General features: G+C 42.4%; 2 protein-coding genes across 2 annotated transcripts in view; both read right to left on the bottom strand.

Moving 5' to 3' along the window:
* Window positions 1-1,211: 1,211 nt before the first annotated feature.
* Window positions 1,212-7,457, bottom strand: LOC140942010 (uncharacterized). The gene is made up of 3 exons (XM_073391003.1): window positions 7,377-7,457; window positions 4,098-4,292; window positions 1,212-2,169 (listed from the first exon to the last, which is right to left on the bottom strand). Exons 1-3 carry the CDS (start codon window positions 7,455-7,457, stop codon window positions 1,498-1,500), a joined length of 948 nt encoding a protein of 315 aa, XP_073247104.1. The 3' UTR covers window positions 1,212-1,497.
* Window positions 7,458-9,670: 2,213 nt separating this feature from the next.
* LOC140941382 (uncharacterized) overlaps window positions 9,671-11,374 on the bottom strand; it is a 3,510-nt gene continuing 1,806 nt past the window's right edge. Inside the window, exon 2 of the mRNA XM_073390377.1 lies at window positions 9,671-10,539. Within this exon, the coding sequence (XP_073246478.1) occupies window positions 9,835-10,539 (705 nt within the window). The 3' untranslated portion in view covers window positions 9,671-9,834. The remainder of the gene's footprint in view (window positions 10,540-11,374) is intronic.

Raw genomic sequence — 11,374 nt, 5'->3', positions numbered from 1 at the left:
ATGTTGACAATTACAAATTGAATAGAAGAGGTGGTATCTGTGTAGACCCTGTGTAAACTCAACATTTCCTTCAAAGGCGAATTTTTCCCAGAAATCAAATTCAGCTTGTGACAAAAAAAATTAAAAGCAAATCTTTACGAAATTTCGAGATTTCAATGTCAAGAAAACTACAGAGAAACGGCACCTTACCTCGAGCAACCGGGCCACCATTGTCTGCACTTATTAAAGAACAACACAAATTTGCTGCTTCCCTAACTTGGCGAGTCGACAGATGAAAACAAAGCTCTTCTTTTCTTCACAGGCTGGGAAGCAGAATTTAAAGTTCTGGCTATTCTATATAACCCATTATTAGGCCATTGTTTGCGAAAGGATTTTTAACTGCCATTTGATTTGCAATGTTTGAAAATTCTGTAAAGATCAAACTTTTGCACATACCGATTTTCACACATGAATTGATCCGTCAAAACCGTCAATCACATTGAACTTAAATGGTCTCCTTAATGATTTTTAATCTTGCTGAATAGTGGCTTTAGGAATATTAACCTCGCCGCGAATATTCCGCTTCTATTCACCTCGTGTTCAAGAATAATTGTTAATTGTCCAATGTGAAGTACGGTACCAAATATCAGTCAAGGCAGGGAAAGGTGTTTTCCACTTGATTCCTGGTCATGTCCTTGAGAAAAATACTGGAAACCTTTATACGTTTTTTTCCTTCCTCTTTCAACAGAAAATACGTCCACACGGTCGCTTGTACGGTCGTCTTTGTAGGACCCGCGCGTTTTGTGTAAAACGCAATGCTACTTGTCCTCTTTCCAGCTGTTCCAACAAAAACGATGGTCCACGCGGTCGCTTTAACTGTATTTCTACCGTTTCTTATAAAGGATCCGTTTGTGTAGAAGTTTTAACTATTTTCTATGGTAGGTTCTTCGTTGAAGAAGGACAATTTATCAAGTACACACCCTCCGCATTGTCCCTCCACTTTAACAGCCATTTTTTTCATTTATTGACCCCGCCTCGCTTTGGCGCGCTGAATCTTCCGGAAGTCAACCAGTTTACCGGAAACTGTTTCCGCATGGTCCGCATAGTTCTAAAAATAACTTTTTTGGGATTAAGATATCCCAAAGGCGTGACTGGGAGTGTCCCTCTCTGTCCTATTATGGCTCTTGCTTACGTATACACGTCATCCTTACTATCTGACAGCCTCCAACGGGCTACTCTCCTTCTGATCCCTTCCTCGACTCGCTCAAACTACCTACGGGCTATATATAAGCTTTATAAAAATAACTGATCTCTGAATAACTGAAATTGTTGTCGTTGATTGTTCTAAGTTGATCAGACATACATGCTTTGTATGAGTTCATGAGTTGTAATTTAGCATCATTTGGTTTTCAAAACTTTGCTTGCAAGACTTGTAAACACGTTTTACTCGGCCAGAAAAACGGGTTATATGGTATCAGTGTTCCGTCGGCTAATAACAAAGACGCCAAAAATAAGTGCTTAAATCATCATGTGTCGATTGTGGCCATAAAAAGTAGCACCAAAATCAACCCTTTTTTCACCGTTACATTTATCCCCCCAGCAGCACGACACACAAACACTATAGTGGCGACTGTAGCTATCATCCGGCCAAAGTCGCACATTGCTTTTACACTCCTCCTTGCAATACAGATTTTTGCCCCAGTCCCGGAGGTGGTGAGAACAGCCTTTAACAATAACCACTTCGCCATCCTGGTGTTTTTGCAACTTCAACGTGAAGCACTTCTCACCGGCATTGCATGTACTCGTTGATATCTTGGTACCAGCCCCATCGCAGTCGAAACATTCAATGCACTGATAGGAGGGGGGAGGCGTGGTCGGGGGTGCAGGGATGGAAAATCGCAGGTATTTAATCAATCCCCTGTAACAGCATGGAGGGTTAGTGGATAAGGGTCTGCCAAATGTCCCGGAGTAAGTGTCTAGGCGTGTTGCACCGCCAACGCTGAGACAGGATTTAAGACAAACAGAGCTAGTTTTTGTCGTTCCATCGTTCTGTTCTACTTCCGTATATTTAGTTACGGCAACACAGAGTTCTTCACCGTAGAAGCGTACATTAGCGCCACTCAGCCTGGAAACTTCGAAACCTTTTGAAACCGTGAAGGTGTTAGATGAGACCATTACTGGATCATCGAACTGCAACCAAACACAAAAGGCAAGAAAAAATATCTGAGTACTAAACACAAGGTGAAAAACTCACGCATTTGCCTGCTATACCATAACAACCTCGTTCCCACGGTCGTCTCTCAAGCTTCGAGAAAGAACCCTGGTTGCGGCAGGTCAAGTGGTTCCCAGATTTTGGGAGCCAAATAAAAAATAAGGGAGGGGAAGAAGAGCAAAAAAACTGTCGCTATGACAAAAGTTGCTCTGCATGTCGGGGCCCGAGAGGAGTCTACCGCCTAGTTTATTATCAGCTGATTGCGATGGTATTTGTTGTTAACTGTTAACAACACCCGAAAATTAATCTGGTCATGCGTTAACGAATTAAGAGGCGAAACATTCAAATCAACCAAAGGACCTGCCTGGCTCGACAGCTTTCTGGCATCCTCGTCCTTCAATAAGTACGGTAAAACTTCAAATCTAAATATTTTCCATATCCTGTTGGCAGGACGGTAAGCAAAAACCTTCTTGCAAGTACAAACGCTCCAAAAAATAACCTCTTTTGCCTTCAAAAAAAAGTGATCGTAACTATCCGAAAGCAACGCAGTTTGCACGCAACTCAGAAATTCCAGCGCCATTTTGAAGTAAGAATTTTCTCCCTACCCCAGATAGTATTTCATCGTCCAGTCGACAAAATTTAGTGGGGGACCTACCCCCGCTGCGCAGTTTATTGACAGACATTTCCGCGTGACCAGCCGCAACCAACGCCGCAACTAGGGTTCTTTCTCGAAGCAAAAGAGAGAACCCTGGGAACGAGGTTGATACGATAACCGTAAAAGCCACCACTACATTGAGACCCTCGGTCAGACCCTTGTAATAGGACAGAGTCAGGAGCGTCAGAAAATATAGAGTGCTTGCAGTCCGCCTTTTCTCTTAAAATCCGTCTAGTGCTTATCTCATCCAGCGCGATTGCAAACCACGACGTTATTACTACAATAAGGGATTGAGACCAGACGAGAAAGCATTTTTATAATTAAATGGAGGCCATCGATAAATCTTTCACATATATTGGTGTCTTTACCCGTCTGAAGGGTAGACATCTCGCTCTTTACTTGTAACCTCCTTGATGGCTTGATGGCTTGATGGTTTTACCTTTCTCCGTAAACATTGCACCTTACCGATAAGAACACTAGAGATGAAAATTAAACAACTAATTATTGCATTGCCCTTCGTATTTATTTACTAATAAATGTCCAGCGGAAAACGCAGGAAATAGTATTTCTGAGCCCCTAAATTTGAAAAAAATTTCTGGGGGAGCATGCCCCCCAGAACCCCCTAGTTTGCAGTACCTATGGAGGTCCAACCTTCCTTTCCGTGCATACACCTTCAAAACCTTGCGCTACGCCCCTGAGAGTGGAGTACAAAATTGACTAGCAACATTTGATGCTCGATCAAAATGGACAGTTCTAGTCCTGCATCAACCATAATTTTAAACAATAAATAAGGGCTGCTGAGAACCAATCAGATTCGAAATTTTTTTTTTAAAGACACAATTATTGTTGTTAGCCTAGCCTATTTGGCATTTGCATGCAGGCGATCGAAGGCCACCGCCCCCGCTGCTCTCGCCTGAGTCCGTTTAAGCTTCTCTCACGATCTCAGTAAGAACAGTCCGTTGTATCATTCACAAATTCATTCAGTAGTGATTTGCTGATTCACTAAGAGTAAAATTTGGCAAGGAAACCCATAAGAACTCCAAACATAATTTTGGGTTGCCGATTGGAGTCTGCGTAAACAGAAACCTGAAAATTGGTGATGACGTGACTGATCTGAATGAAACCTCTTCATCCGTAGAAATACTTGAATCAGTGGCACACAGCGAGCACTTTTGCTGAATGACTCTTTTCTTGAATTTTACTAGGAGTAAAAAGCTAGAGAATACTGTTGCAATATAAATTCATACTCACATGGAAGTTGGATGATCGGTGTTCCCATGTCTGTATGTTGAGGACAACAGACTTCAAATCTCCGCTTCCACCAATTTCTGGAAGACAGTCGTCTTGTGCAGATAAAACAGCGCTAAGGCTAGATATGCTCGGACAGTTCTTCGCACGAGTGGCTTCATCTTTCTTGTGTTCGCTTTGACGCCTTACCGGAGCACACTTTCAGAAACCTAGATAAGAGGGGTGTGCTTGTCGTTAGATTATCAAAACCCGTGGAAAACCTCTGAAAAAATGGGTTATTTTGATCGCGTTACAGTTTCGTTACACATTCTATAGACCGCAAACCAAGAGACTGAGGGCTCGCAAGATCGGCTACGGTATAAATTACTTGGCACTTCGTGCCTCGGTCGCCCTTCGGGCGACGTGCCGTGCGTGGGGCCGTGCGCCAGCGAGGATATGCCTTGCGGTTATTGATTTTCAAAATAGCGAGCAAAAAATGTCAAAATGGGTCAGATAAAAAGCGAAGAAATCGTTTACAGTAGATTCATAAAGATCCCATTGCGCTAATTAATCGTGCTAAGCGACAGGTATGGACATTTTTCAAGGTGAGACTTTAAATAAGTAATTCATTTATTCACACGCAACTCCTCTGGACCCTGTGTAATAAACGCTAATAAAAGCAAAATCTGGGGTGTTTCGAAAACTAAGACCCTCGAAAACTAAGACCTGAGACCTAAGACCCGTCTTAGTTTTCGAGATTACGAAAACTAAGACTCCCTAAAGTCGAATCCGTCGAAATATAAAGTCAAATTGTAACCGAAATAGGTCTGATCTGTCAAAATATATATCATGTTCGATCCTTTCCACCGAGTTTTAGGTCAAATTTAACGGTAAATTTAGGGGTCTTATTTTTCGTAATTTCGAAAACTAAGACGCCTCTTAGTCGTAATTACGAAAACTAAAACCCCCACAAAAACTATCTCTAAAATTTCTACAAAGTCGAATTACGACCGTTTTAAGACTATAATCCGTAAGATAAACAAAAACTACTATCATACGCGTGCTGATCTGCGATCCGCTAGCAATTTGAAGACTCGCTTTAAAAAGAGGACCAAAGCCATAGGCTTCCTACGTATCTATTGTACACTGAAAATATGCCTTACCCCTATTGGTGTTTAATTTTGTTGTTTATCCTTTAAATCATGAAATTGGCTTTCCACTGGAGATGGATGTTTTTCCGGGAATCCTTAGCCTGCGAAAACATCCGTTTCTCCTCGCTCTTCGTCGCTGTGAACGTTTCGAAGAGCGAGGAGAAACGGATGTTTTCGCAGGCAAGGGAATCCTGACCTCTGGCAACCTACTGTCACGCAATCTTCACTTTGTATTGTACTATATATTGTTTGTTTATTTTATCGTTCTGAAATTAGAACTCCAATTCTCGATACGATGTTTTGCTAGTACAGGAAATTCATTCACTCATTCGTTTTTTTTTTCTTATTATTATGTCATGGGTGATTTTAGCGATTATCCCTCACAGACTATTTCTCCTTGCCCCCCACCCCTACCCCTCAACTACCTTTGCATTATAACCCGGTGATCTCCGGGGTGGCAACGATAAAAACAAACGCTAGAAAAACGCAATGTAGCATATTCTCCTTTTTTAGCCCTTTTTATAAAAGCACTTTTCTATCTATGACCTGGCCAGAAAAGGGAAAAAAATCCGTATTTTTGTGTGATGTTTAACCGATAACACCGTTGATCACTTAGCGATCAGGGCCGGGTTGTTCGAAGTAAGGTTAAGATAACCCAGGGTTAGTGGGAAATTTGAAATCGGATATGAGATTCATGAGAGCTTAAGAAGTAAATTCAGTTTAATTCTCTTTGCCTACAATTTGATGATTGGATGCTCTAAAAACATTAGAGAAAATTATCCGAGAGAGTGCTTTTGATAAAAAGAAAAAGAAACCCGGGTTAGCGCTAACCGGCATTCGAACAACTGGGCCCAGGCATTCAGGTCGCAGCGACATGTCAGCCCGCAACGAAGACAAAAATCCATCTCCAGTGGAAAACCAATTTTATGACTTTAAGGATAAACAACCAAAATTATAGGGGTAAGGCATATTTTCAGTGTACAATTATACGTAGGTAGTCTATAGCTTTCATCCTCTTCTTAAAGCCACAATATTGATAATGTTTGTCTGCAAATTGTTAGAAGAAGCGGATCGTATAGCACGCGGATGATAGTAGTTTTTGTTTGTCTTACGGATTATAGTCTTAAAACGGTCGTAATTCGACTTTGTAGAAATTTTAGAGATTGTTTTGGTGGGGGTCTTAGTTTTCGTAATTACGAAAACTAAGAGGGGTCTTAGTTTTCGAAATTACGAAAACTAAGACCCCTAAATTTACCGTTAAATTTGACCTAAAACTCGGTGGAAAGGATCGAACATGATATAATTTGACAGATCAGACCTATTTCGGTTACAATTTGACTTTATATTTCGACGGATTCGATTTTAGGGGGTCTTAGTTTTCGTAATCTCGAAAACTAAGACGGGTCTTAGGTCTTAGATCTTAGTTTTCGGGGGTCTTAGTTTTCGTAACACCCGCAAAATCTGATTTTGCAATCGACTTCCGATTTCGTAATTTCCAACTGGTTCCCAGATCCTTCTCCGCGTTTATGCAGCCTTGTCAGATCTATATATAGTTTTCGCCAAGCGCGCATAACAGGCGCTTTGTGAGCCAAATAAGCGCCTGTTATGCAGGCTAGCAGTCCCTTGGCCCTTCGTTATATCGAAGTTCCAGGCCTGGCTTCATCTTCAGGTCTCATCAGGTCCTGGCGAAGAAAAGTTTGAGCTAGAGACATGTGTTCATCCTCATTTACAAAAGCCGGTCGTGGAGGGTCTCATGCAATGGTTTTCTTCAACCGCCGCCCGTATGAGCGCCGATCTTCTGAGCGGGAGGTCGTGAATTCAAACCCCGGCCCGCCAGGACCATCAACCAAGGTCTTTAAGAAAAGTGGTGAGATCATGCTAGCTGTGAAACCCCTTTCTCAGTTCGGATGATCGCGTCATTGGGCAGGGACATTAAGCCGTTGGCCCTTGTCTCCTTCATCCTTGTACTTCAGTCGGAAGGGGACGTAAAAACACCCGTGACATTGTTCGGAAAGAGTAGGGGACGTAGGCCCCGACGTCAAGGTCTATCTGACTTGTGCCGTCAACTGTCTTGGTGGGCGATGTGTGATCAAAACCGGTGGACTGAAGTGGCTGAAGGAGTACGCATTTACATGCTGACGTCCGATCTCACCTCTCTGGTTCCTCCAGCACTAGCTGGGGAATACCGATATTGGGCACGTGACTCCGCAGTAGACTGACCAACACAAAACATTTTGACTACCCACCCGTCCCTAGCTGACCCCTCTTAAGCCAAGCAATTCTGACAGGGCCTAATTTAAAATTCTTAACTAAGCTACAACTATGAAGTTTCGTTAGCTCTAAAATTTCCTCGTAAGCTTAAACCGTTACACTTTACCTGTACTTTGATCAAAATTCTCCGTGCGGTACGAGGTCAGTGCTTTGTCATGATCATTCAACAGGGTTTGTACACAAACTTAAGCCTTTTAGTTCAAAGTAAATTATTTTCTTTCATCACAGTTAAATGATCCACAAGTAAATAAACCACTGAAATGAGAGGCCATCCGCGTTTTTGCAGAATCTTTGTGCATTCGATCTGAGGTTGAACAAGGGCGCCATTATCAGGCGCCATCATGGTTTCTTTCCGAACCCCGACTTCACTCAGTTACAATTCAAGTTCACTGATTGCGCACAGGCTGCCCAAGCTCTGTTTGAGAGGTCGATGATGGTCGTGAGAAGGAATTCCCCGTAAATATGTTTTATTCTTCGATGTTTTATTGATATGTCCAGTTAAGTCCAGTTCAGTTTTATCAAATGCCAAAGTTCTTCTGTTTCCCCACCCCTCAACTCTCCGGCTTCTCCCTTCGCGTGGTGAAGGACTGTGCAAGTTTATAGGTGGGAGAAGCTCCGATCCCTGAGAGGTCTTTGGGGCTTTCCTCACTTCAAAAGACAAAATAAAAGCAAATGGCGGATGGTTGCAAATATACGACTTTCGCCTTGGCCCATTCCATGCCTTCTTCAGTCACTTTTATTGTAACCGAACTCTCTGAACAGGGTATTGAAAGGGTCGGAATCTCAGGATCCGGGATTTGAACGAAACATAGCGCGAGATTTAGGGGAACGCAAAATTTCTTGACGGGATAAGGGATTTGAACGTTACTTGGCCAGCATTCGTCAAATTTGCACGGGATGTGGTATTTAAAAAGAAAATGGTATTCGGGATCGAGATGACAGAATTTCGGGATGCGGAAATGTTGAGGAAAAGGAACCGGAATGGGGGATCAAAACTCCCCTCCGGTCTAGATCCTTCCTATAGGTCAGACACCTTTATAGGACGAGCAATTGGAGCCGTTACCTTAACGGTAGAGAGAGTGCCACTGTAATTTTACCCATTTTATAGATCACCAGGCCCTAGTTGTTCAAAAATTAAGTTGATAGCGCTATCCACCGGTGAAAGTGCTATCTAAAGTATTTCAGTAAAGAATTTATTGCTAGTTCGGTCAAGCTCGGAAAAAGTGTCAACTTCCTATTGGCTGGGTAACAACCAGTAACAGCTGAAAAGATATGAAAGACTGAGGCGTGTGATACGAAATAAATGAGGTAAGAAATTCTAGAAAAGAGCCATTGACAATTGTTTTCAATATAATGTTTAATATAGATATAAGAGTGCAACAAATGATTTATTAGCCTGATTCTTTTTTTTTTTTTTTTTGCTCTCGTCCCAACTTTCTCGACGAACTCACGCGGAAACGCTTGCTACGCTGGCTAATGATTTATTTAAACAAACTACGCAACGTTTTAAATAGAGGATATTACATGGCCGCGCGGAGATACGAAATGTCTCTTCGAAAGGTGAATAATATTTCACGAGTGAGGGCAGCGATCGAGTGAAATATTTTTTCAACACGAGAAGAGAAATTTCATATCTCTAAGTCACCATGTAATGTTCTATTTATTATATAAACAAAAATGAAATACCAAACCATTTCTCCTTAACAGCTTTTTGCTGAAAAAGGCACGGTTTATCATGTAGCCATAGCAACGGTGATCTTTTCACGTGTGAAGATAACATGTTATTTTCACAAGTAAAGGTATCATGTTTCCGCGCGAAAGCTCACCTGGTATTTCATTGGTGTTTATAAAATAAAACAAGGTCTTCTTCCTTCGTTTTTCTCCTTCTTCTTTCCTTCTTTATTGGTGTTTCTTGGTCTGAAAACGCAACTGTCCCTCAGGCCTGCTCCAGTCTACGAGATAGTCGGGTCCGCGAAAATAAAACGGGGGGAAACTGGGGAGAGGACAGGCGTCCCCTTTTCCCAGATTTCGCCTGCCTTTCACTTACATATACGCGTCATCCCTACTATCTGACAGCCTCCAACAGGCTACTCTCCTTCTGATCCCTTCCTCGACTCGCTTACACTACCTACGGGGGACTATATATAAGCTTTATAAAAATAACTGATTTCTGAATAACTGAAATTGTTGTTGTTGATTGTTCTAAGTTGATCAGACATACATGCTTTGTACGAGTTGTAATTAAGCATCATTTGGTTTCCAAAACTTTGCTTGCAAGACTTGTAAACACGTTTTACTCGGCCAGAAAAACGGGTTATATGCGATCAATGTCAGTTCCGTCAGCTAATAACAAGGACACCAAAAATAAGTGCCAAAATCATCATGTGTCGATTGTGGCCATAAAAACTAACGCCAGAACCAATGCTTTTTTTGCCGTTACATTTATCCCCCGAGCAGCACGACACACAAACACTGTAATGGCGGCTTTCATCCGGCCAAAGTCGCACATTGCTTTTACACTCAGGCTGATCCTCGCAATACAGATTTTTGCCCCAGTTGCGGAGGTGATGAGAACAGCCTTTGACAGTAACCTCTTCGCCATCCTGGTGTTTTTGCAACTTCAACGTGAAGCACTTCTCACCGGCATTGCATGTAATAGTTGATATCTTGGTACCAGCCCCATCGCAGTCGGTACATTCAATGCACTGATAGGAGGGGGGAGGCGTGGTCGGGGGTGCAGGGATGGAAAATCGCAGGTATTTAATCAATCCCCTGTAACAGCATGGAGGGTTAGTGGATGAAGGTCTGCCAAATGTCCCAGAGTAAGTGTCTAGGCGTGTTGCACCGCCAACGCTGAGACAGGATTTATCACATACAGAGCTACTTTTTGTCGTTCCATCGTTCTGTTCTACTTCCGTATATTTAGTTACGGCAACACAGAGTTCTTCACCGTAGAAACGTACATTAGCACCACTCAGCCTGGAAACTTCAGAACCTTTTGAAACCGTAAAGGTGTTAGATGAGACCATTACTGGATCATCGAACTGCAACCAAAAACAAAAGGCAGGAAAAAATATCTTAGTACTGGACACAAGAAACTCAGCTACAGAAGACGTTCCTGGCTGCAACCCGATACAAGTTTAGCGCAGCCAAAGCGATTACAAACCCTTACCAAATATAACAGCGCATCTTACAGAGTTATGCATTTTGTTTTCTTATTCGTTTCCGACCAGAATCCTCCCCAGGACTTATCCCTAAGCACGCGGTTGCGTTCTTGATTAGTTGTTCTATTGCTGGCTTGTGGTTGACGTCTCGGCAGCCATGGGGGTAAGACAGAACAAAATCCTTTCTATCCACTGGCCACCTCCTACGCAAACGTTCTTAGGGGTTCGTCACGCGTTCCTAAACCCTTCAGAACGTCTGCGTAGCAGACTACTCCACTGGCGACTTAACCTCTTTTTTCATGAAAATTGTGTAGAAAAAGGAATTGATTGTCTTGGCCACCTTATCACGCAACATGAGTAAACCGTGAATACCGGCTTGAAGCCAAAAGTCCACATCCTGCCTATTCCAAACCAGTGAATATCATTTCCTATCGAAGACTATTTCTTTACTACAACTGAGCATAATTACTCAGTTAGTTATATACCCTTTTCTCTGATTGCTTACTACGAAGTAACAGAATATATCGGAAATGCGCGGGTCGCCTATCGCGATGGTAGGCGACGCGTAAGAATGAGGGGTAGCCTGTGACAAGGCTCTCTGTTTAGCCTCAAATCCTTCGCCCCACACCCGTGGGTACAGCTAAAATTTGGAGAATTTATATTTTTTATTTTCTGAAAGCATTTTTATAATTAAATCGAGGCCATTGATAAATTT

The sequence above is a fragment of the Porites lutea genome, chromosome 6, assembly GCF_958299795.1.
Source record: "Porites lutea chromosome 6, jaPorLute2.1, whole genome shotgun sequence".
Lineage (NCBI taxonomy): Eukaryota > Metazoa > Cnidaria > Anthozoa > Scleractinia > Poritidae > Porites > Porites lutea.
The sequence above is the reverse complement of the archived record's forward strand: the minus strand, read 5'-3'. Positions and strand labels throughout refer to the sequence as shown.

Excerpts from the sequence above, each read along its gene's own strand:
- LOC140942010 (XM_073391003.1), bottom strand. The coding sequence starts at position 7,457 with ATGTTTTGTGTTGGTCAGTCTACTGCGGAGTCACGTGCCCAATATCGG. Across the intron at positions 4,293-7,376 it reads GTGCTGGAGGAACCAGAGAG|TGTGCTCCGGTAAGGCGTCA; the intron begins GTGAGATCGGAC and ends GGTTTCTGAAAG. Across the intron at positions 2,170-4,097 it reads ACCGATCATCCAACTTCCAT|TTCGATGATCCAGTAATGGT; the intron begins GTGAGTATGAAT and ends GTTTGGTTGCAG.